Source organism: Spodoptera frugiperda, chromosome 8 (genome assembly GCF_023101765.2).
Source record: "Spodoptera frugiperda isolate SF20-4 chromosome 8, AGI-APGP_CSIRO_Sfru_2.0, whole genome shotgun sequence".
Classification (NCBI taxonomy): Eukaryota; Metazoa; Arthropoda; class Insecta; order Lepidoptera; family Noctuidae; genus Spodoptera; species Spodoptera frugiperda.
The window spans coordinates 6,371,971-6,399,026 of record NC_064219.1 but is presented as its reverse complement, the minus strand read 5'-3'; the positions used below and the strand labels follow the sequence as shown (position 1 = coordinate 6,399,026).

Genomic DNA, 27,056 nt, shown 5'->3' with positions numbered 1-27,056 from the left:
AAAAATTCTACATCCATTATATTTTATCGTCATTAGTTGTGACAATTAAAATTAATACATTTCAATTGCAGATGAGATTTCTTGTTTATTTTTACAATAAAATGTACGAACTCAATAAATGTCAAGATTTTCTTATTTGTTAAGACATCCTATGCTCACCCATTACCTTGGCGTGAAACAGTTACGTTAGTATAGCTTCGTCGTGCAGATACTGAGTGAACATAGGAGTTTGAATAGTAAAAAATCAGTCTAAACGAAGATGCCTGTCCGGTCGCTCGCCGTTGGTCCCCAAGCCACTACAATACTGTACTAACATCAGTTTCGGCCTTACATAACTAACACAGGAACAAAAATATAACTTATAAATAAAGAATAGTACCTACCGATGGTTAAAATTCAGTCAATTTGTAAAATTAGCCAAAACTATACCGAGATTCCAAATAAGACTAGTTCTGTAAAATTCTCAGTCAATTTCGTTTGGCATTTCCCTTAAACATGCACTTAAAGCTTATTCAAAATGATGGGATAGTAGAAATAGTAATTAGATTCAGTAAAGCAAAGAAAAACACAACCTTAAGGTATCTGCACCATATAAACACCACAACACAAGATAAAAAAATGCGTGCACATAACTTTCGTCTAACCCTTTTAAAGGTAATCAGCAAAAATAAGCGCCTAATCTTAACATTAATTCCAGACCAACCATTTTAATACGTATTGTGAAGAATTTGTTCATCCATACATTATAGAACTTTATATACAGCAAGTTTTACAATGCCTAAATAAATAATAATTACCACCAACTATACACACGCCCCCGCACCGTCTCCCGCCCCAATAAATACTTTACACAGCCCGTCGAACAACACAGTCTCCTCGTCAGGTTCAATATCACAATAACACCAGTGGCTCCGGCACCAACGACCCCGCTCTGGACAGGTTTGGCAGTGGGTTTAAGAAAATTGAGTAATACATATACGATAATTAAGAATCACAATACAGTTAATACTTATGAATAGAACTTACTTAGGTCAAATATGATAAGCGGTGACGGACAGTGTGCGAGCTAGGCCGGTGGCGGCGCGCCCGGCTCCGCGGATGTGGCAAGACTCAACTTGGTTACACCCTCGACACATACAAAATGTTCCTACGACTAAGGCGCGCCGCAGCTTACTAAAATGTATACATCTACAAACCGGCGAGCTTTACCTGTATCAAACGATCGTGTGCGCTAGGTAATACAGCACAACATCGACAAAAGTAGAAAATTCTATAGTTATTATATCTTACTAGATCCCTACCCAATCGAATACGATAATACAGAAAAAATGGAATAGCATATAGTGCATGGTCTGGCAACTCGTATAAAGCACCATGATTTGGCCCTTATGTACCAAAACCAAGAAATTATGCAAGAAGTTCAGTAAAATACTACCACATATATTGTACGCTTACAGGAATGTCTAATAATAAAAGTTTCGATCTTACATCTATGTGACTTACATTCATAACTTTACTTATAGCAAAATTAAACTTACATGTAGACACATTTCCAGTACACACTGAATCTTAACGTAGCAGGCAAGTCGCAGTGCTGCTCACTAATACATAAATCTGATGTTACTATCCGACTTGCAGATCTGGTACATTAAGAAGCAATGGCAATGGCACAGCAATAAAAATATACACATTAGACTTGTCAAGTTCGAATTGTAGCGTAATTAAGTAATGAACCTTGGGGCATCAGATAAAACTATTGATCCTAAGTTACCTAAGTACGATTTAAGGTAATATGTTGAGTAAATTCTCCTGACAAGTCGTGGGACGTACTCCACTTGCTAGTTAGTGCTAGTGACGAATATATCCCGGCCCGAGCTACACACTGGCCGCCACCGCGCGATACACAGTGAAATTTCAATACACGTATAAACTAGGAAGTGATGTCAATTAGCGTGGAAGCAACCTCAGTCTTGTCAATCTTCTGATGTGAACCAACAACGCTACGACGCCCTGCAGTTCCACTCGTCCGACTCTGGAAATGACACATTAAAGCAGTATTTACTATACGAAAAATAATAAGAATCAATTCAGACGATTATATTTTTCTAATGGACAACTTGCTGCTATGACGTAAAAATAGGAGCAAGATAAGAATCAACTAGTATTAAATAAATCAGCATTACTCATCTTGATAGACTTACTGAAACTTATCATGCTCTTTTATTCTCAGTCGTAATGGCATAAAAATTGAACATTATGAATTACCCAATGAGTGTGAAATTCAAGCAAACAACAACAAAAACACCACACACATATATTATTTACTTTACTAGAGTAAGAATTCTTATGCAATTTATGATAGGGTTCAAGATGGTATGGTTAAATATAAATGACAACAAACTCACCGTACAATCTTATGCTTCCGTGGGCTGCTCTATTGGGTCACTGCGCGTCTCGTCGACGGCGACGTTCTTTACTTTGATATCAGCTACTTCAACTTCGGCACTCTTCTCAGTTTTAGGTTCCTCCTCCTCCTTGACAGAGTCGCCATTTGCACCATTCACTTCTTTTCCATTTTCCATTGACAGCCGAGCACTTAATTCAGCCTCTTTGCTGGCATCTCCATTCTGATTCGCGACTGCAGCGTCTCCATTGGTAGCTTTGCCGTTTACTTGCGCCTCGGTCTGTTCTTTTGGTTCACTATCAGGCTTGGCCTCTTCAGTAACTTTCTCACTCTCCTTAGGCTCTGCTGGGGTCTCTGTTTCTACCTTAGTTTGTTCCGTGGGTGTCTCTACTTTCTCTGGTTCTGGTTTATCATCAACTACTTTCTTTTCTTCTGTGTCTACCTTTGTTTCAGCTACTACTGTTTCAGCAGCAACTTCCGCTACTACAGTTTTGCTTTCTTCTGTTTCGGGTTTAGGCGTGCTACTATCTTCTTCCATCTTATTTTCGACTTTATCTACTGATTTCGTTTCGTTTTCTTCTACCACCTTAGCGGGTTCTTCCGTTTCTGTAGTCTTAGGACTACTACTATCTACATTTTCTTCAGTTGCTTTAACTTCGGCTACTTCTTCTTTTGGCTTATCCTCTGACATTTCAGTCGACGTGCCCTTATCTTCTGTTTTTGTTTCTTGTTTGTCATTTTTATCAGCTGGAGCTTCTGGTTCAACCTTACTCTCTGCAGACTCTTCTGAAGTATTGGTCGCTTTCTCTGCATTTTTCTTTGATTCCATTTCCATTTCAGTGTCTAATATTCTCTCAACTATATCATTTGAATCCGTATTTTCAGTCTCCATCGTTTCTTCAGCAATAGTGTTTAGTAAAGGTTTAATTGGTATGTTATCCAAATTAGTAACATCCTGAACCTTCGATAATATTTCGTCACATTCTTTCTCAAGTACTTCCCCAACATTCTGCAGATCCTCCATTTCCTGGGTGGCCGGAGGTTCCTCGACAACGGGTTCGATGTCTTCAATCATTTCTGTAACTGCGTTCAGTTCCTCTTTGTCGTTAGTGACATCCTTGATTTCTGTAATAACAGAAGCTAGAGGAGTTTCTTCTGCAACAGAAGCATCCTTATGTCCATTTTTAAGTCGTTCAACATCGTTTTCTTTTGGCTCAGGAACAGATTCTGAAGTCTCTGTCTCCATTTTGTCAGTCTCTGAGTTTTCAGTCTTTTCACTACTCTCCTCAATGATGGGTTCAATGTCGCAAGCAGGGGTTGCTTCTATTTCATTGGCATCCGTAATTTCTTCGACGGTGGTTTCAACTTTTTCAGTTGCTTGACATGCTTTATCCTGCGTACCGACGGCAGGTTCATCAACTTCCATTTCTTCTGGTTTGTCAGCTGCTTTTGGTGCCTCTGGCTCCGCAACAGTGGCATCAGAATTGCCATTGACTGGTACAGGTTCTGGTTTACCCGACGCGTCACTTTCAGGGGCTTTTTCCTCAGTGGGTACTTCAGGTTCTGACGATGGTTTCACCTCGGCGGGTGCCGCCGCTTCAGTTGACTCTTTAGCTTCAGCAGCAACTTCTGTTTCCGAAGGTGTTTTTACATCTGCATCCACATCGGTTTTCAGAACTTTCGCAGGTTGTTCATCCTGGAACGAGATTAATAAAAGAAATTAATTGCAGTACTTTAATGTTTGCAGTTTACTTACATGTTTAGTTTATTACAAAATTAAAAACTTCTAACATAAAACATTTTGATATCCACAAAACAATTAAGAGTAAAGGCTTGACCAGTTCAATTTATAGTTTCATATGTTAACAAATATCAATCAATCAATCAATTATAGGAGACGAAAATTTGTAACATGCTCATCCTCATTATATTTTCCACCACATAAAGTAAGAAGTACTAAGGAAAAGCTTGTTATTTTAGTCAAACCAACCTCTACCAAGAAAACATAAACAAAATTATAGGCAGATAGGCCACACATAAGCATTACAATATGTACCGTCACCAAAGCTAAATAATTCAGACAACCACAAAATAATCATAGATTGAACATAAAACACTGTTTAGTAAGTTTTCATTTGATAGGGATCTGTACTATAGAGTAACATTGAAAATTTGTTTATAGGTGATAATAATTTGAAACACGAAAATATTTTGCTTAACACTTTATTGCCATTAATCATGTTTAAGTAACTAACAAAATAAACTATTTATAACATGTACACAGCCTATGCTGAAAGCATGTGAAAGCGTAATGGTTCCTGTCCATAGATGCTAACTATTAGTTAGCGGTTTAGTTAATAACTACTATCTTTTTACTGACTTAAAAATCAAGCAGTAAGATTGTTTTACATATTGGGAGATACTTTAAACTGAAATACAAACATGATAAGCAATAAAGATTTAATTAAATTGTATGAAATAGTAAACAAATCTTTCCCTGGACTATGTACAGAAACCATTACTACAACCAGAACCATCTACACACGTACTCACCTGCAGTAGAGCGGCGAGTCGCGTCTAGTCGACTACACAGATAAATAACTACAGAGTGCATGCATTAGGCGTGCTATGGCGGGTATCGGGTATCATCGGAGGGGCACCTGGGCGTCGGGCTTGCGCTTGTTGGGGTTGGCGAGCGTGGCCAGGCTGTACAGCACCGGGAACGCCTCCACAGCCTCGGCTGGAAGCGCCGCGTTCCCCTCGCGGCTCACCAACGCGCAGTGCATGCCACACGCACGCGCGGCCTCGGCCTCTGATGATCAACACGTCGCTTCAATTTTAACAACGATCATGAATAACTGACTTGGAACCAGCCTTCTTTACTACAATGTTACTACTGTAGAAAGCTGACGATAGTCTTAAGAGGGGTAAACACGTAAACGGGCCTGACTATTACTATAGTAACGAATGATACTTCAGTTACAAGCTAATCAGCTATACTTGGAATATCTGAATTAGTGCCGTATCATCCTGATGGTAAGTGCAAATATAATTCGAATATCAAGCACTACGCAAACCAGGTAAAATCACACTGCTCTAATAACATTTCTACAGAATAACATACCTTTTACAATGTCCGTCAAAAACAGAATTTCTTCTGGCTTGCAACCGATTTTCTCGGCGATGGCGGTGTAGCTAGAAGTCTCCTGTTTAGCACCGACCGCGGTGTCGAAATGTCCGTCGATATACTTCAGCATGTCTCCAGCCTGGGACTGGCCGAAGAGAAGTTTCTGAGCCTGGACTGATCCAGACGAGTAGATGTAGATCTTTTGGCCTTCCACAGAGCGCCACAAGTCCATCGCGGGAGACACATCGTCATACACACTGGAATATTAGAAAAAATACGCTCAAACAACTAAAATTAAGAATTCATTATGATATTGTTTTCACATATTTTTGTATTTAATGCATCAATGATTATATTATGCCATCAAGACTGATTTTAAGTTTCCATTTACAATTTCAACATGCTTCAACTACATTTAAGAAAACATTATTCACAGCATCAGCTTTGCCACAACATTATGTTAAATACTTTGTTATATTCAAGTTTTACATTTCAGCATTATTAACTTATTAAGTATTGAAAATTGATTCACTGTGACATTCATTTTCAATTGTATTCTATTTTTACAATTTAATATGCAAGTCAATATAAGTAAGGTATTTATTGTAATAAATTATTTAAAATAAAATACAAAAAAAGACACTTCAATGAAGAAAGGATCGAAGTTCATCATTGTATTCAAAAACTATGAGTATTGAGTAATGTCTACTTAAATGTATTTATTTAACTGAAACACACATTTTAGTTACTCAATAAGGCCAGGATGAATAACACCTGGAATACTGGCACAGGGTTAGGTTTAGTCTGGAATGTTAACTCGACTTAATACTCACAGAGAATACTTTTCGAGTGTGAAACCACTGGAAGAAGCTAGTAGGAGGCCTTCCCCAATAGATACACTACCTATAGATTGTCTTTCGGCATAGTGGTGTACGAGTGTGGTTTTTCAGTTGATGATGCTTGCTAAGATAAATTAAAAAGTATAAGACTTACTGTCCCTTGATGTCTCCCTTGTCATACCCCTGCTTCCAGATAAGACCCTGCAACTGCTTCAGCGGGCCGGCCTTGCGGTCAGAAGACATCTGCCACTTCACACTTTTCACTAGGCCCTCAATCTGATCTTCCTTAGAGGCATCCTGAAACGCAAAACAGTAAACCGTTAGCTATTAATACTATTCCGCTCTGATGCTGGCAATAAGCTACGATTACACCTTTTTCATACATGGTTAAAATTGTCAATCTCTAGTAGAAATTAGTTGAGTAGTTGGGTAGAGATTCTCTACCCTGCTTTGATCTATACAACATTAGTAGTACATAGACATTTGCGATACACCAAATACCTGATCTTCGAAAAAAAAATGCCTCCCACGTATTGATCGGAAGGTGTGTTAAAAAAGAAACGCGAGGCAGGAATGTTCAGTCCAAAACACAGTTCCGTTTGCGTCCCTATTAATTATTGAAAATTACTGTGTTTGTAGAATCTGTGCAGTTTTTGAGATACGGAAAAGTTCTGAGAACATTTTTCAATTATTTTTTAGCATCATCTAGGTAGGAACCTTTCCTCGTTCTTGTATAACACGTCAAGTATAATTACTTTCGTACTTCTGTCTTTTCCTCAAAGGAAAATGCCGGAAGCGTGTATTCGTGCCACACCCTAAAGGGCAAAGGTGGTCGTTAACTGAATTAAAATCATTTCCTACTAGCAAAATATTTACTAGGTAATTTCTATAAGTATCAGTTAGAAATCTAAATCTCATCAAGTCATTTGTATCACGAGAGGGTAGGCAGAAGTATACCTATCAAGTTCCCATAGAATTAGAAATATTGTTAGTTTCAAGGGCGTGAGTTTATTGTCGTACACTAAGTGGTACCAATCATAATAATTTGACTAAATATCCATCTCCGAATCTCTAGCTGCGGAAATTCGGAGATGGATATTTAGTCAAGCGGGAGTAAAGCGTTCTGGTCCCTGGCCAGGGCGGTTGAATCGAACTTCTGCCGCCCCTCACTTCCGCCTCTCCTGGGGCCTGACGGGACGCTGGCTCACACCGCAGTAGAGAAAGCGAACTTGTTTGCTTCCCTATTTGCGGAGTCTTCACGTCTTGATACTGGTGGCGCTATGCCTCCTTCTCTACATAACGTTTGCGAGACAAAAATGTCGAAAATTCGCATCCGACAGAAGGAGGTATATAAGACGTTGCGTAATCTCGACGTGAATAAGGCCAGTGGACCCGACGGAATCCCAGCCGTGGTTTTAAAAACTTGTGCGCCTGAGTTGTCTCCAATCCTGACACGTCTGTTCCGCCTTTCCTTAGAGACGGGTCAAGTGCCGGTTGCATGGAAGCTGGCCAACGTGCAGCCTGTGCCCAAAAAAGGTAGTCGTGCCGACCCCAATAATTACCGACCTATCTCGGTCACGTCCATACTCTGCAAGAGTATGGAACGTGTGCTTAACAACAGGCTCATGGCATACCTTGAAGGTAACGACCTCCTCAGCGATCGGCAGTATGGGTTTCGCCGCAACCGATCTACTGGGGACCTTCTTGCGTATGCCACTCACATTTGGAGCGAGGCCATCGAGAAGCACGGGGAAGCATTAGCTGTCTCGCTCGATATATCTAAGGCCTTTGACAGGGTATGGCACGACAGTCTTATCGGCAAGCTTCCTGCGTATGGACTTCCCGCTGATCTGTGCAGATGGATTGCAGACTTCCTGACGGATCGGTCAATTCGAGTAGTCATCGATGGCTGCTCGTCTGACCAATTTGGCATCAACGCCGGAGTGCCTCAGGGGTCAGTACTTTCAGCAACGCTCTTTTTGCTGCACATCAACGACCTGCTTAAGCCCGGTATCTTTGGGTATGCGGATGACAGCACAGTTGTTGAAAGGTATGTGTCCGATGCGCGGACTAGCGGAACACAGATCCAGTCTCTAAGAGAATCAATGGTCGAACGGTTGAACTCGTCCTTGAAGGCGGTCTCCGATTGGGGTGACGCCAACTTGGTCAAGTTCAACGCTACCAAAACCCAGGCGTGTCTCTTCTCTGCCAAACAGAGTCAATTTCCGCTGACTCCTACTTTCCGAAATGTATCCGTTCCAATATCGGATCATCTTGAGCTTCTGGGCGTAACTCTATCGCCAACGCTAAACTTCGGTTCTTATATAGAGTCGAAGGCGCATCTGGCTGGTAGGAAGTTGGGTATCCTCTCGAAGGTGAGACGGTACTTCACACCGAAACAACTACTGAGCCTGTACCAGGCGCAGGTTCGGTCATGTATGGAGTACTGTTCTCACCTTTGGGACGGCTCGGCTAGACACCAGTTGGATGCGCTCGAGCGCATTGAAAGGCGTGCCAAGAAGCTCATCAATGATGATGCGCTTGTGGAGGCCCGGCTTCAAAGCCTTGAACACAGGCGCAAGGTCGCAAGCCTTTCCGTTTTTTACCGGATACATTTCGGAGAGTGTGCAGGGGAACTGCACAACTTGATTCCCCTAGTCCTTTCCATCAACGAACCACAAGACAATCGGCGAGGCGTCACCGTTTCATGGTGGATATCCCACCCACTCGCACGAAACGCTTCGCTTCAAGCTTCTTTGTGCGAACTGCTAGGGAGTGGAACTCCTTGCCGGAGTCTGTGTTTCCTGATGGGTACAACCTGGGTGTCTTCAAAGCCCGAGTGAATAGGTTGCTTATGGGCAGACGTGCTCCACCGTAGGCCGCATCATCACTTACCATCAGGCGAGATAGCGGCCAAACGTCGGCCCATTCAATATAAAAAAAAAAAAAAAAAAAACTCGTCTCTTAATTTAAACAGGACAAGTTCCCCTTAAAACTATTCAATCAGTAGGTAGCACAGAATTGTAACATTGTACTGTGCACAATCAATAAATCAAAGTCATTCACTGTAGTAATACTAGTAATATCTATCAGTTTCTTGACCTTACACTGATAAAAAAGGGGAAATGTCAATGCTACGCCAAAACACGTTTCCGAGACGTAAAATAATAATGAATGTCATTATGTGAATAGCTCAAACGTAAACTATTAGTTTTAATTTATTCATTGAACTTATCAAGGTAAGTGAGGAAGCCATGCTGCATGAACACACATGATTCATATGTATGACGACACTTTCATTCACTGGATTACAGACTGTGTGGAGACAACTGCAGTCTAACTTTATAATAGTAGTTGACTGGAGTAATGAGTATGAGTAAGTGTCCATTTTAGGGATCGAAATCCTGTTTTAGCTAGATTAGTGACCTCTATTTTTTGAAACATTTACTTAGATTTAGTCCGTTTAGTCTGTAGTCCTAAATAGCAAAGAGCAAGCCACTTGTTTAGCTTGTTTAAATACGTAAAGGATTAGAATTCTTTCATAGAACAAAGGCAAATGTGAACCGCCACAACTACTCAACTACATAATCCTCAGATTATGAAGCTTAAGTTGAAATGAACGAGTGATATTCGTTAAACTGTTTACTGTCAGGGTAGTTGACCATTAAACGCCACACGTTCTGAAGCAAAGATCACGCCTAGGCAAACGAAACAAAGAGGAAGGGCTAATGATGAAGCCAAGATGTTTCGGTACCAAACTATTTCCTAATTTGACTGCACGGTTGGTGCGGTGGCTGGGCAACTGGCTGCCGAGCAACGGGTAGCGGGTTCGATTCCCGCACGGAGCAACACTTTGTGTGATCCACAAATTGTTGTTTCGGGCTGGGTGTCATGTGTATGTGAACTTGTATGTTTGTAAACGCACCCACGACACAGGAGAAAATCCTAATGTGGGGCAACGTTTAAAAAAAAAAAAATTGGGACACATTTGGTGAACATAAAACTTACCTCTCCTGGAATGGCAATCACTCCATCCACACTGTTCTCCTTGTCTTCCAGCGCCAGTTTCCTGAGCGCTGACACTGCCTCCTTCACATCCTCGGACTCCCATTGGTTGGTTAGAAAATCTTTCACATTTTCTTCTGCGTACGGAAACAGCTTGTCCTGTAACAAAGGAAAAAACACCTTATTCACTGTAGTCACTGCAGTCTGAACATTTATCCATTTTAGTGTACTTAGTGAATGGACTGGCGTTTGTATGACGAATAGCGATTTATCAACGTGAAGATGTTTCTCAATTTGGGACGCGGTAGATTAGAATTATGCAACATTTTAGAATATCAAACCAAGAATATGTCGTGCTATATATTTTGCTGTGACTACTAGTAGAACAGTTACAGATTACACTACAATAGGCGCTACTTCTTTAATAACCAATAAGAATCCTTTTGACGATGAAGAGAGGATCTATACGTTTTATTATGTGCGTAATTATAACCAAACCATTTATGACGGCATCGATACTAGTTTTGATTAGACAAATGATGACACAATCTCATGTGACTGTCTCGTTTATTTTGTTAAGCTATAATTTCGTATGTTTTTATCTTTTTACCCAATTCACCGTATTTAATTCACCATATTCGCAATGAGTGAGGTATGAATTTATTACAGCAATGAAGCCGGTACCAGTGTCCGTACCCCTATTAAAAAATCAGGAATTAACTGTGAGGTATGGCACAATCCATAACAGATTGTCAGTCAACGAAAGTGAATCGGATATCATCAGAGAAAACAATTTCGGATTCAAGTTGTAACATAATAAATCTTATAGACTTATTTGCTTTGTAAATGATCGAAAACAACTTTACTATTCAATACTTACAAATCAGAACTGTTAAAAAAGACATTCGTTAAAAGAGATACAAATTGCCTCTGAGAATAGGTGCCTCAGCAGTGAGGAATCCTGAGAATGACAAAGCTATGTTGAATGAGGAAAACGGCTAAAAAATTAACCACGTAAAAGGGAAACGCAACGAAAAATAACATACAGATTTAAATAAGTGTTTCGTCAACAAGTAAACGAATTGGCCACAAAAGCACCATAAATTCACGTTTTCCGTGATTTGATTCCATATCCCATGACGAAAATCAACGTTGTCAGAAAAGTAATTTAACCTTACATACGTTCGTTATTGGAAACAGTGTTTGCCTGTCTGCATTGCATAATACCGGTAGATATTTAGATATAGGTAGCTATGATTTCGATAGGGGCGCAAGTTGAAAGCACCCTCAGCCCTCCCGTATGTCTGGCGCACTCGGGACCAACGCGATAGCATATTGACTGGCCAATCTCTATAGGTACCATGTCACGAGATAACGTATTTATCGATTTATCATTTACTGTGATGGTTTGATGCCGCGATTGTGCATAGCGTAACTTTGATCATGAATTGTAATGATATTTGGTTACAATCATAGCCAAAACTATGTCAATAGTTATGATGAAAAAACGAGAATAATAATTCATGATATCGTACAGTTGTTACCATTTACATATGTACGTATTATTTAGATCAGACAGTTCATGGCTACGGCGCCATTACTAGTTTACATACCTAGTAGTAGAAATAGACCCTCATTTCTATTCAAATATGCTACGAATTAGAACTACATACTGGCCTCCTAACTAAGTTTTAATTTCAGCTCGAAAACATATCCTTTTAAACATAGATTTAGGTAGTTAAAACATAGGTAGTAACTGTGAAGTTGTTAACCTACCACAGTCACATTTTAAGAGCTGAAACAATGAGCCTTTGAAGTTTAAAGGTCTTGTTATTTCTGTACTCTGTGGAATATGGCAGCACTCCCATGTTCTGCGTATTAAGGGCGCTGTCTAAAATAAAATTGTTAAATTACCTTTGCGGTCTTTTCTTTCTTACGAAGCTGCTTCGGTTTCTATTACTTTTTGAATGTAATAACCAAAACGTATTACAGAGAAAAAAATTTAAGAGTTCCGTTGCTTATCAAGTACTGATCGCAGTTTTGGGACATACTTGGATCTTAATAAAATTATTTCTATTTAATTTATGCCTGATATTCGTAACTAATAAATAGAATTATTATTTTATTAAATGACCCATCTCTATTCGACAAAGGGAATGCATTTGGGTACAAAGTACCGACACAGACTTCTTAATATATCGTAAGTAATTCAACAGTTTAGCAAAGTGAGACATGTTTAAGTACCCGCTTTCTACTGGGTACTTTCGTCGCGCAGAAATTTAATAAGGTAATAAATAGGACCTATCTTACCTTTCACGTTAAAAAGCCGGGAAAAGGAATAAACTACTCAAAGCCTTTAAGGAGTAGCTAGCAATGTTTTAGAAAGTATTTTAAAATTTAGATCTAGTAGGAATTAATGAAAGTTTGCAGCATTCCTATTAAGCAAGCAGGTACGCACTACATGCCTCCTTACAAAGACAGTGCTGAACAACAGATGTTTACATGTTTACTGATAGTCTTTATAACATGCCTATTTAAAAATAACCACAATGGGTTAAAATTTTGCATAACACGATGCCCTGGTGAAACTGCATCGTCTACGATGCGGCAAGTCCATGGGTGAACGAACTGCGCGACTTGCCGCCGGTGTCCAAACCGGATAGCGAGCCTACCTAGCCGAGCGACCCAGCCCGCGGCACCCGCGGTAGGGACGCAGCACAGATAATACCCAACATTGCATTGTTATACAAAGACATGCTCCAATTATTCCACAGACGATACGTGCCAACTTCTTCGGAAAGAAAAACTGACACTTTAAATGTAAGATTCTTCCCTATCCCACCTAAAGGGAATTATTATAAGTCTCTCTCAAGACTCAAAATGAAGTCCTAAAACACTATCTAAGGTATCCAAATACCTAAGTGTAAGAAATCTAAACAATTCTCAACAGTTTAAAAACTAGAATGATCAAAGCATTTGAACTCGTAAACCCAAATGAATGAAAAACACATGAATCAGCTGTAAACAGCTGATGAGTTGATGCGTGCGACCGGTGGGGAGGCACCTTATGCTCAAGACGAATTGAAGGCGTATTAGTTAAGTAATAAATACTTAGATCAATTACTTTGATGATCATTCATTGATATAGGTGATTATTTATCTATTCCAAGCCTCCGTTCAATCACGCTAATGTAACAACCCTATTTAATACACGTAAAAGTTAACCTCATTTTGTACGAAGAAAAGGCGGAGATTAAGATTAGCATTCAGGTAACCAACCTACACACCGGGACAGCCAGAAATAAATACCGTCTTCACATACCCCGTTCGTTTTACCTGTGATGGAGTAAAGGTAGGTACAATGTTATTGAAATATGTAATGTATTTATAAGTGCACTCGAGTAGACCAATATAGGTAAACAAAGTAATTATTATCAAAAATCTCGATTTAGTAGGTATTCCATAGACGAGAGAATCGTAAATTCGAAACCATATCGAGGTAAAGCTGCCCAACGAAACTCCACTTAAATTTTTTTTGTCTCTCTCACGGTTCTATATTCTTGACGTGAGTGCGACAAGGCCAGCCTATGTGGGCTCAATGCTATTGAAAGAGGACAGTTAATTGTTCCACATTTTTTTACCAGCCAGCTGCTCGAAACAGCTGTTCATGCCGGTAGGTGTGATAGCACGTAACGTGACTGACTTGAAGATGTACTCTCTTTTAGAGTAGCGTAAATGGGAATTGAAATAAGTTATTTCAGATACTGAGTTAGGCTCCGAGATGAAAAGAAAGCATACCTATACAACTATTACATCTCTGTCGGTTAAATAAATCAATAAATGTATGTAATGTACCTTCTTTAGAAGTAAAGCAAAATGTGATGAATATCTTACATGAAATATGAAGGAAAAATAATAGTAACCAGTATAAATACGTTAAGAACACGTGGATAATTCAGACAATGAAAGGAACATAAAAGGGGTACCATTTTGATTTCGTCCTCCATGTTGCGAATCTGAAATTGCGACCATTTTGCATGTTGGATCATGAGTTCTCATGCTGGCAAAAATTACTATGAATAAAATATATATCGTATGAACAACAGTTACACAAAAACACATGTTAAGACAAAACACCGGCCGGTCAATCATTAGACCTACCTTAACAAAGCTGATCGATGTTGTGGTTCCTTCAATATCCAACAAAAGAACTCTGCATTTCTTGACGATGTCGCTGATATCATTATTTCCACTCGCCATCTCAATACTTTATCTGTAGTTTTATTCGGAGCACTTTTCTGATTAATTTGACTAGACTAATATAACTAAATTATAATAAAAACAGTGGTCCGGCACAGAAAAAAAGCATTGATTGAGCCGGTCGCGAGCGAACGAAACGCCACACAGAGCACCGGAGAAAACGCGACCAGCTGACAGAGATAGCCGGCGTATTGAGGTTGCTGATTGGTTACAGAGTGAGAAAGATAAACTTGCTGAACAAGAGAAGGAACGAGATGCCAAACGGAAGGATATGCCTGATATCAATGTTTCCAACATTATAAAACTATATTTTATTACCAGAATTTGCAATTATTTTGCCAGATTTAAAAATTAAAGCGATCAATCAAAATTAATCACCGAATGAAATTGAAATATTGTGGTGCATTCTGTGCATTCGTCAGAACTGGATGCACTTTTAGAATGTTGTGGTACAAAAAGTTTAGGTAAATTAGTTTTAATAGTTTTTAAATTATTGAAAATATTATAAAAATAATTTAATTTTGTGCGATTGTCTTGTTCTGATTGTCGCTACGGTAATTAAAAATCCCTATTATGAGTCGGTTAAAAAAGTATACTTTATAAAATCTACAATATTTAAGTCTGAGTTTCGAACACTGCTTATTATCGTAGGTTCGATTCTCGGCTCAAGCAAAAATGGAGTGAGGTACCTATTCTCTTTTCTAAAGCAGAGGTCCAATCAATTGGTAAACAATAGGTAAGTACTAAAACTAATTTATTATTCCAATTAGTCTAGTGAGAGCATTGAGCCCTAAATTATGTGAATTATTTATTGTGTCTACACAACGCAGTACAAATTGCCGTGTTGTGTTAGTGTTACGTCGACGGCGACGTAGTATTTTTTTTTTCATTGCTACGTTATTTCCAGAGTTACGCTAATTCTGAGCTGGACGGCTTCAGCTCTTCAAATAGTAGGTAGTCAACTTCTTTCTACACTTAATAGAAAGTTATGTAAGTACTTTTTTTAATTGTGCTTTAAATAGTTTAGCAAAACTAAAAGTCTTCACAGACCTAGATGTAGGGAAAAATGGAATGGGAGCGCAATGGAAACACAAACAACATATATTTAAATTATATAAACTTTATTTACTATTTTACATTTAATTTATCTAACTTACACTACTATAGTCACATTTATTTAATATTTTACAGTCAACAATCTGGTATAAAATTCTATATTTTAGGTGCCTTTTTACCTTCCTTCATTCTTCTAATTTATCGCAAAATTGACAATAAAATGATAGCGTTTTATACAAGCACCTTCAGTCTTGAACACATTTGAGTTCTTAAATAAAATAAGTTATTAATTATGATACATTTCGAGTGTTCTTCTAGAAATATGTCATAATTTGTTTGAACAATCCAGAGTAAAATAATCATAATAGACAATTTTAATGTACAGATTTACAGTTAAAATTAATACCGATCTCAATTAAAAATCGTAGATTTTTAAATTTCTTAGTGTGGAAGTCATGTTTCGGCACGAACGGACCGGCTCCAACGAAGTTATGCCATGTCTTCACGGCATGCCGACGTGAAACAACGCAAGTAGTGTTGTGTTCCGACGTGTAAGTGAGGTTACCGGAAGCCCAACTATCCCATCCCTAATCATCCCTTCCTTTTATAACGCCTCTGGTGTTTCGGATGTCCTTGGGCGGTGTTACCGGCTTATCCCATAAGAAAAAATATGTCAAAAATCTAGATCGATCCAGCGATTTTCAATTAAGATCGGTTTTTAATTTCGAACGTTAGACATCCACTAAGTATAGTTTTAGGATAATAATTAATCTATAACTTCAAATGATCTAATAGACTACTCTTGGTATGAACAGTTTTCTCTTCAATTTTCATTTTCTTCATCAACTTAGGAGTGCCTTGCGGCGCGTCGGCTTTCCTTTTTATTGTCACCTGCAAACAAAAAAAAAAAAAATATAACGAAACATCGTGATGTTTCGTTATGTTCGTTAGCGCTTGCAAGCTCGGTTATAACTCCTTTGTAATAATGAGTGGGTTTATTGCCTAATACGCGCTTTTTATTGCGAATTTCCAAAAACCTCAATGCCTTTTCTCTAACGTGCGAACACAACCCTAATATGAACCTAGGGGAGGGAGATATTCCACCTAATATTATAAAAGCGACGGTAAATTAGATCTGTTACCTCCTTTATGATTTATCTACTCAACTAAACTTCTATTAATATGGAATACATACATATATTGTTTGCGAGGACTAAGGCTACCTTTTCACCACGAGCAAAGCTGCGGGGAAAAGCTCGTACACCGTGTTATAATAATTACTTTCATACACACCTTTGGTACATCATCCTCGCCGGGTGTAATAGAAGTAAAGACAAAGTTTCGCTTATGTGTGGCTAGCGATCCTATTTTTGGAGAGTCGTCATCAGCAGCTAAAGGCGTTGCCAGCGCTGCCAACCGCGCAAGAGATCCTTGGCCACGCGTTAGTAATGACCCATGGTAACTTTGCTGAAATAGAATTAAATTACGTGAAATGGCATATATTTACTTATTTGTTTATGTAGATAAAATTCTTCTTGATAGATATAAAATGTTGCCTCATTAAATGGTAAACGAGCAGAGGGATCACCTGATGGTAAGCAATCGCCGCCGCCCATAGACACTTGAAACCCCAGAGATGTTACAAGTGGGTTGCCGAACTTTTGGGGGCTAGGCATTCAAGAGGAATCGGGGATTGAGAAGATGAGGAAGGAGTATTCCGGCTACCGGTAACTTCACTCACACAAAGTAACACAACTCAAGTGTCGTTTCATGTCGGTTTTCTGTGAGACCGATGGTATTACTCCGATCGAGCCGGCCCATTCGTGCTGAAGCATAGCTCCCTCACACATGTGAATTATTCATGTAAAAATACAGAATAAATATCTTACCTGGAAGATTGAATAAGATTTCTTTGGACTAGGTATATCTTTAGCAGTCTTCTTTTCTTGAACGACGGTCACCTCGGTAGCTTCAGTTTTCGTCTGATTGACTTCTTGCAGGAGAGTAGACATGGACTTTGACAACAGATTGGCTTTAATTATCGTCGTTCTGTTAACACTGACGTTTAGGGAGCTTTCTTCCTCTTGTTGTTGCTGAAAATATTTATTTATAGATATTTCATTTGAATGTAGTTAAACAATATTCAAGATCATAATATAGACTTTTAAGTAGATATGATTTAGATTGGATCCTAAACGACTAAATGTTCCTTAGCCACTCTAACGTCCATGGATACTATAGTATCCAAAGTGACGAGTTCTGTTTAACTCCCTCTAGTTTAAAATACGGTCTTGTTTGGTGAGTTTTGACTGATTATCTATACAGCTGAATAAATTGTTCGACGAAAAAATAAGACATGGCGTTGTAATATGCTTTGACAAACAAAATATAAATTTTTAAAGTTAGTTGACTCGTTTTTGAAGTGTTTTTGTGAGTTCCAACAATTATGTCGTAAATACTACAGTTTTGTTTAATTTATCTTGCAAGTGTTATACATCAAAATAAACTAGAAGATTTGTGCTTTACGATGATGTACAAATATCACAGTTTTAGCTGATAAATCTAGTCTAATTTTAACTTCAAACGATTGTTGTTTCGAAAAAAATGGCCGGTCTGGTGTTGGCCACTTTTAGTTTTGTTTATACATATTTTACATACTTTGCATTACAATAGTATATAAAATATCGAAATACATTTCGTAATAAGCAAAATAATACATTTTTCAAAGAGAAATATACTAAATTCATTGAAGATTCCATAATAATGTCAATGTGTTCCTCAGGTTTTTTGATGTGTAAAATTACGAGTAGTGATTTCTTTCGATTTAATTACAATACTTAGAGTTAACCGAATATAATCATATATACATCAAAAGAAAGGGTAATGAGTCTAGTTTGTTGTAAAAATATTTTATTGATAAAATATGCAATAGTTGTGCCGTATATTCTAAAAAGGTAGAAATAATTCTGTTTTTTTTTCTGTGTTTCATGTTTAACCCGTTTTATTGTATTTTAAAGATTAACTAAAGATTTTAAAATATCGTTAAGATTGATCAGTATTCTTCAATCTTTTTTTTTGGTATTCTTTTCTTTATTCTAGGCATTACGGTTCAGTAGCTATATAGGTTTTTTGTTACGACGAACTTGCGAGTCGCGCGCGGTTCGGATGCCGTGCGCGGCTGGACGTTAGAGTGGTTAGGTCAAACCCCATTCCAGGTTCCATTGTGGACTAGCATTAGACACCCAATGCATATTCAAAATTATTTTTCCGTGCTTTCTGTAGTAAATTTCTTTACGTATTTCACTTTGTTTATAACATTTTGTAAATGGTTTTTAATATATCGAAAATAGATGATTATAAGTGATCTACTAACCATTTGCCTCAAAAACACTTCACGCTCATGCCTCTGCTTCCTCCATTGTTCTTCCGACTCAAACTCTTCCTCTTGCGTATCGGCAAATTCATCTGGTACCGTACCAGCCTCATCGTCATCACCTGTGAATGATATTCAAATGTTTAATTTTACTATATTTTTTAATAGCTTGTTTTCTTATGTGATAGGTGGCATACGCAAACGCGAATAAGGAAAGCGATCAGCGCCATGTGTGGACGGACACCCGTAATACAAGAGGAGTTACAACTTCCAAGAACGTTGCTGGCCTTTTTTGGAGTTAGACCTAAGTAACGCAAGGAGGATAAGGATGGTGTCGGACATTATTTTTTAAAAGTATTTTTGTATATGGAATAAGTATATGTAATATAAAAAGTAAAATTTGTCCGTATCTAAAACCCACTTTGTACCAGCTAACTGTTCAGTTATGTTTAAGAACTGTGATGTAAGTATGGAATTGTACCTGCGTTCCTCCATCTGAACTTCCTCTGGCGATGACCATCGCCGAGGTCCCCGTCTTCGAACAGCAACTCTTGTATCAATCTTACTTCTCTCTTGTCTTGGTCCAGCACATCACGCCTGAAAGCATATTTAAGAACATAAAATATAAATATTATATGCATACAATTACACCCTTTATTTCCCGAAGAAGCCACAGTGTTAGTCGCCAGCTATGTTGTGAGTCTTGTGAAATAGGCGGCAAGAGATTGGTTTCCAAACTTTATGTTACTACTGCGATTTTCTAAAACTACTTCTACGCCTTGGGCAACTCGGGGATTAAGCCTTGCGTCCCTACGATCGACGAGTATAGCGTTATTCAGTCTTGTTTTATGAGAAATTATAAAGACTACTAGCAGCGACAGTCGCCGCGTTGTGTCGCGGAATGCTGCTGATGAATATAAGCCTTAGCAAAACTTGAAACTAGTCGAGAGCCTCATCAAATAGTTACGCGATTAAGTCGAAAAACATAATAATCAATTTAGTACCTACGTATCACGATAGTTACAATATCAAAATATACTAATACAGTTAGAACTCATACATACATATGTATCTGTCCGAGTTCCTTCCGTAGTTTTCCCTGGTGGAAGACTTCGTCATCTCCTTCTTCCCTCTCCATCCTGTCGAGGCCCTTCTCATCCTCATCGCCCGACCCCACCCATTCATCCTCGCTCGTCAACTCAGCCTCTTGCTCAAAGAAGTCCGTTACTTTACGTTTCTTCTTTGGTTTATCTATTTTTACTTCAATCTGGAAATGTGACACAAAGACGATGTGAGTTTTTAGGTAGTTTCAATTCTGTAGTGCTTGAAACTAATATCATCGTGCTGTGATAGTCTACTGCTGGACTATAGGCCTCTTTTACATAAGATGATTTATTATGTAACTAGCTACTTGCACGCGGTTTCACCCGCTTTGCTCGGCTCTTATTTATGATAGCGTGATGTTTTATACCCTTTAGCATTCCTCGATAAATTCACTATCCGACATAAAAATAATGATTCAAATCGGACTCATAGTTCCGGATAGTAACGCGTTCAAACAAACAAACAAACGAACAAACTCTTCAGCTTTATATAGTAAGCATAGATATAGACATTATAAATTATAAATTATGCCCTTAAATGTATAATAAATTCAAATTATATACCTCATTTTCCTCGGAGTCATACTCCACTAATCTCTCATTATCTTCTTCCAAGTCTGACACATAATCATCTTCCATTTGATTCTCCTCTTCTTCCTCGTCTTCATCATCTAAAAATAAATAAAAACCTTTAAAAACTGAGATGCAATAATTTTCAGTGACAGTCAGTCAGACTTTCATGTAATGGTATTTCATGTGCCATATTACATGTAAGTCTTCTCCTTGTTTAAGGTAAGCGTCCACAGGCCCGCATCGTACGCATCGCACGCCGCGTACGCATTCCGTATGACGTCATCAGTACGCATCGCATGTAGGCATTGCCGATAATGCGGTCTTTACGGTGCGGATTAGTGGACGCAGTTGTATGAATTTCTATATTAGACAAAGTAAAATCCATTGGGTACGGTGCATAGGATGCGGGCCTGTGGATCTGTGCGTTATTCGAAGAATGAGACTATGTAAATGTGACATCACCAAAACACAAAAACATGTACCTGAGATTTGAAGTGCCCTCTTTTCTGGCCTTTTCTTCTTAAACTTCTTTTTCTTGACTTGTTCAGTGTCTACATTAGTTTCAGCCGCCTCATCATCGTCAGAATCTATTACAAACTTCTTCTTCACTTGAGTATTTTCTACAACTTTCTCACTATCTTTTTTCTGTGTACCTCCAGTGAAGAATTTGTTTTCTCTCGGTTTATCGAACTCTGGGTCATGTAACTCATCCAGTATTGACTTGAGTAGGTTTCCATCAGGTTCACCTGGCTTAGTGTTATCCTCCTTATTTTTTTCTTCTAAAGTTGCAGTTTCTTTACCAATTCCTAATTCATTGTCATCTTTATTTGGTACTCCATTCACAGTTTTATCAGGTTGAGTATTACCAAATTTATCTATAGATAATTCTTGTGTGAAGTCGTCTACATATTGATTTTCCTCAGTAGGAGATACAAACTCATTGTCATAGAACTTCCCAGTACATAGAGCTAATACATCTTCGCCAAGTGGTTGTGATTGTGATGTTTGGGTTATTGGGAGCTGTGAACCCTCCACAATGCCATCTATACTTGGCTGAAAGTAAACAACAATTAATGTTACCAAGTTGAACTGAATATAGTTATTATGATAAAATAATGCTTTCAAACATAATCGTCGTAAATAATTACAGCAAAATTGAGTATGACAAGCCACACGTGAATGTGGAGGAAGCACAACAATTTTCATTTATTTTTTGTATTAAAAAAAAAACGTTGCTTCACACTAGGATTTTCTCCTGTGTCATGAGTGCGTTTACACAAGTTCACATGCACATGACACCCAGACCCGAAATAACAATTTGTGGATCACACAAAAAGTTGCTGCGTGCGGGAATCGAATCCGCTACACGTTGCACGGTAGCCAACTGCGCCAACCATGCAATGATGTGGAGGAAGTACATGAGTCAAAGGAGTGTCAAAATGGTAGCCCTTCTCAACTTTCTTGTAGGCAAGACTATCCAAATACACAAACTACACATAAAAAGTAAAGTAAATACTTACATCATGATAAGGCTGTGACATGCACAAAATATTTAATTTGCTAGGAGATCGTAGTTCCGAATCCACATCTAATTTACTTGGAGATTGGATCCCAGATGTTGTAGTCTCTAGGATAGAAAACGTTTGTGTGCCTAGTACTTCGTCGCCAGCACTATTCCTGTCTTTCGCCTGGTCAATGAGCGTGCTCTCTTGACTTGTAAAAAGGTCATCTGATACGGATTGGTGTCTCTGCGCTAGTTGAATGACGTCATCTAAAATGGTGAATAAAATATTAGATCCTAGTTTTTGCAACATCACGTATTTTATTCCTGAAGGGTTTTGCAAAGGTACAATTTACGACATGCAATGCCGCTATACAATGTACACCGATTTTTCACCATTTGTGTTATAAGACCCATGTAATAAGGAGTGAGCCTATTGTCATATACTTAGCACAATTCCAGACTCCATGCTAATACTGAGAAATTTCCTAAAAGCCGAAAAAAAAGCCCAGTATTACTTAGCCCCATCGAAATCGAACCCCAGACCCTTGTCCGCAGTCGCCCTATTTACTTCATTCTATAAACCCGCCAAGAGTACCTTGTGATGAACTTCCAACTTCATTTGGAGTTGCAGTCAAATCAGCATTATTCGTTTCTGCAGCTTCACCAACATCATTTGTTTCCACAATAGCATCATTATTTATATCAGCATCCACAACTTTGTCAGTGTCTGTAACTAATTCTTTTATTTCCTTCTCCTTAACTGTGGAATCTTCATCATCAGAATCTTCGAATGCCTTCAATATCCTTCCTTTCCTAGGTTTACTGGTTTCTTCTTCTTCTTCAGATTCCGAGGATTCTTCTTCACTGGATTCATCGTCTCCATCATCCTCTTGGACACCGTCATCCTCAACTTCGTCATTATTTTCATCGTCTTTGGCTACACCTTCATCTTCTTCATCGCAATCTGACTCCTCTGCTTCCTCATCAACCATCGGGTTGTGTTTTCTTGGCTTATCTTTCATTTCAATGTCATTCTCTTCCAATTCTTCCTCTTCATCACTTTCTGAACTATCTTCTTCTTTCTCTGCCTCAGTCTCCTCTAATTTCTCTTCGATTTTCTCAATACTGTCTTCAGCGTCAGCATCATCTAAGATGGTGTCCATTTCCATATGCTGTTGTTTCTCCTCTTCTAAACGTTTGGCCCATTCAAGGGATCTTTGTTCTGCTATTTGTTCTTCAAGCTCTTGTTTCAATTTCAAATGTTGAGCACCTGGTTTTAACCTGGAATTATATCCATTATTTTTAAATGATTGATAAATCTATCAAAATAATTAGAGGTTTAAATAACTTAAAGTAATACAAACCTCTTTTCCTTCTCTCTTTCAAGTTCTTCAGGAGTCTTTAATTTAGCAAAGTATGTGAATCTCTCTTTTAGGAGTTCAACACCAGTTTTTTTGGACATTACAGAACCACCATCCAAGTCAATAACCATGCCGGGAGCACCAGTCAATTTAGGTTTAGCATTTAAATTGGGAGGATCTCTTACAAGCATTGGAGAACTAATATTATCATCATCTGAAAAAACAAAAATAGGATGTGAGTTTTTATGTCTAAAAAACAAAGAACAAAAGATTAAGAAGTATAATAAATAATTACCTCTCAAAATTTCAGCATTTTCAATGAGTTTATCAATATCTTCCATATCAACATCATCGTCAGAGAAGAAGTCATTATTAACTACTTCATTCCTCTCTTCAGTAACTTTTGTGTCAGTAACAACATTACTGGCTTCAGGTTTTTCTGTGTTTTCTTCTATTTTTCCTGTATTGCTTTCAGTGTAATGTAATGATATCAATTGACTCTCTTCCTCAGTATTTCCTTTAGTTTGTAGCTCAGAATTATTATCTTTTTCTACACTTTTTTCAGCTATATCCACTTGATTAGTAACCTCTTTATCAGCAATTTCTGTACTGTCTTTATCATCAAGTTTCATTTGTTCTTCTTCTACAGAATCATTGTAAACCAATTTGAAATCTGTATTTGAATCATCTTTGGCAGAACTATTTTGTTCATCATTTGGCTCACTTGCATTTTCATTATCATTGTCATTATTTAAGACATTTTCTGTTTCATTATTTAATAAATCTTCTTCAGGAGAAATTGTGTTAGTTTCATCAACTACTTTTTCCGTGTCTATATCATCATTCAAGATAGCAGGCAAATCATTTTCTAGATTTTCTGCTAATACATTTGTAATGTCAGATTTTTCAGTGAGTGTTTCGTTATCTGTTTTAGCAATATCAGATGGTTTCTCTGTGTCCTGTTCTGTTTTTTCAATTTTTTCTTCAGTTTCAGGAGTCTCTTCATCAGATTCACTTTTACATAATTCCATCATTTCCTTTTGTCTCTGTTCTAATAATGATCTGAAAAGGAAATAATACAATACAGAACAGTCTTAGGAAAGGAAAGGTTATATTTGAAGTTTTCAACATAAAGTGATTATTTATTTTTTGCAATGACTTCTCCCGCCTTCGCTGAGACGAAAGGGAGTATCAGGCTCTTACTGACGTAAACCACCCTATTATATACCCTTCTCCTATTTGGAACTGGATCCCTGGTAACCTGTTATATTGTCTGCAGCTCCGGATTGGCCAGCAGCCCTACTATATCTGTGGCGAAGTATACCCTAACCTAAGAAATAAGATAAGGTAGAGTACTTACGCATAATGTTTCAATTGCTCTTCATTCATTTTAATAGGTAGAGCTTTTCCATCTGATGCTAACGCTGGCTTCCTTCTGGACATAATATCTTTGAGGGACAGGGCTTTAGGTCTGTGGTACGGCAATGATACTGCCTTCTCTCGCAGCATGCGATTAGACTCACTTTTAATTATTTGCATATTCTCCATTGCTTGTTTAGCTGACATCTGAGGAAATGTAATTAGCTAATTAACACATTAAACACATATAATAAAATAGATGCATTAAAGGAACATTAATAAATCAAATAATAAGTTGTAAAAATTATTTTGTCATTTCTATAACAAAAGAAACAAAAAGAAATATGATCAGTATAAGGATGTCTCTATGACCAGTGAAATTATGAACTTGCATGAGAACTTAGAACCTTAGAAAAACAGTAATACAAATATGGGTGAAAATATAAAAATGAATTGATTTAGAATTATAATATTTGTGTTTTATTTGATGGAAGTGACAGATTTCCATACTGAAAATGGACTAGGAAGGCCATTAATAGCAGTGGATGTCTTATAGATGATTAGATGATCTTATAATCTATTCTAGTTATTACAACAAGTAGGTACTTACCCTAACTGGCTTGGGTTCAATTAGTTTTGTAGATTTCTGTTTCCTGGGCTTCTGTTTTGGTTTCTCATTCATGGAGCCTTCTTCATCTGATGTGTCCGGATCACAAATTGAAGACACAGTCGCCATACTCTTTTTGATTTTCTGAAAACATTTAGATAAGTAAATTAATAATTATAAAGGTACATACAATTTCTCAAGGAATAAAAGTGTAATGAATACTTTTATGTCATAAATTATATAACATCTTCATCAACCATTTCTTCAATTTATCTTGATGTCTGAGATTTTATAGAATCTGGTCAAAATTAACATTACAGAGTACAAGATCCCAGATAGTACTTACATTAGTTTGAAACTAGTTTAATATTCATTTATTTAACAAATAAAAGTCACTGACTTTCATACAGATTGCAAACTTAGGAACTTTAAGAACTATAAGAAGTATTCATTCGGTATTTTAGTGGCTAAAAGGATGTTGGTTAAATAAATACCTGTTTTATTTTGGAAATAGAAGACATTTCCTGGTCAGAAGCATCTGACACTGCACCATGACTGCCCTCCGACTCATTACCACTATTATCTTGTAGAGTGTGTTTCTCTCTAGAATTCAACAAGTTCTTAAACTTGTCCTTCAACTTATTCCTCTTATTTTTCATCCTTATTTGTTGTCCCTCATTCTTTACACTCTCGTGTTTGTTTGATGTGTCAGAATCAGAAGAACTATCCATCTGAATCCTAGATTTGATTTTGCCACTTTTAATAGGAACAGTTGTATCCGATTCACTACCACTCTCACTGAGATTGATACCATCTTGGATGTTTACTTCTACATTTTCTTTCTCTGTATCACTATCAGAGAAGTTCTTTATTCGTTTCTTCGTCCTATGTATTGGACCACCTTCATCATCACTTGAGTTTAAACTGTTTAAAGTCTTCTCCACAACACCAGGTGACTCCATGTCTGAAGAACCACGACGAGACAGCATTCTTCTCTTCGTTATTGACCACCGATTGATTGAAAGCAAAGATAAATAAACAACTGTTCAAATATCTATCACTGAAGTTATCTCATTCAACATGAATAACATTTTCGAAATTATTCGGATTTCGTAATAAAAACCAACAAGTTACATAGTAAGCACATTACATTTATAAAATACAAAGCAGGCAGTGCGAGAGCTAACACAAGGCGAAAATCTTCGCGCCAAAATAAACTAGGTCTCTGACATGCAGTAGTGGCAGCTGTCAGTCACGTATGTGACTGACTTTGACGTTTATTTTTATATGTCAACCAACTAAACGTGTCTTTGAACCTACGCTTTGAACGGAATAGTGATGTAATATAGTTGAAATTACATTTTGGTTTCTTACTGAGATTTTTATTGCAAATATGTAAACTACACATATTAAAAAAAATTTTAGCTAAGAGTTAGGGCGAAGCCCAATTTGTCCGTTGCGTTGAGTCGCGTTACGTCGCTGCAA

At 37.8% G+C, this 27,056-nt stretch overlaps 1 protein-coding gene across 1 annotated transcript; it reads right to left on the bottom strand.

Moving 5' to 3' along the window:
- LOC118275288 (claspin) lies at positions 1-26,795 on the bottom strand. The gene is made up of 21 exons (XM_050695441.1): positions 26,066-26,795; positions 25,575-25,715; positions 24,966-25,171; positions 23,901-24,667; positions 23,609-23,819; positions 22,840-23,525; positions 22,261-22,511; positions 21,223-21,793; positions 20,732-20,838; positions 20,129-20,331; positions 19,546-19,661; positions 19,065-19,186; positions 17,581-17,784; positions 16,985-17,158; positions 16,505-16,582; positions 10,379-10,534; positions 6,525-6,667; positions 5,529-5,788; positions 5,065-5,216; positions 2,406-4,100; positions 1-2,032 (listed from the first exon to the last, which is right to left on the bottom strand). The coding sequence occupies exons 1-20, from the start codon at positions 26,558-26,560 to the stop codon at positions 2,415-2,417; spliced, it is 6,729 nt and encodes a 2,242-aa protein (XP_050551398.1). The 5' UTR covers positions 26,561-26,795; the 3' UTR covers positions 1-2,032; positions 2,406-2,414.
- Between the last annotated feature and the right edge of the window lie 261 nt (positions 26,796-27,056).

What these genes read in the sequence shown, in the direction of transcription:
- LOC118275288 (XM_050695441.1), bottom strand. Translation starts at nt 26,560, where the DNA reads ATGCTGTCTCGTCGTGGTTCTTCAGACATGGAGTCACCTGGTGTTGTG. An exon ending in GAGGGCACTTCAAATCTCAG is followed by an intron (nt 20,839 to 21,222) that starts GTACATGTTTTT and finishes ATTTATTTTTAG; the next exon opens with ATGATGAAGACGAGGAAGAA. An exon ending in AGCGCAAGCCCGACGCCCAG is followed by an intron (nt 4,101 to 5,064) that starts GTGCCCCTCCGA and finishes ATCTCGTTCCAG; the next exon opens with GATGAACAACCTGCGAAAGT.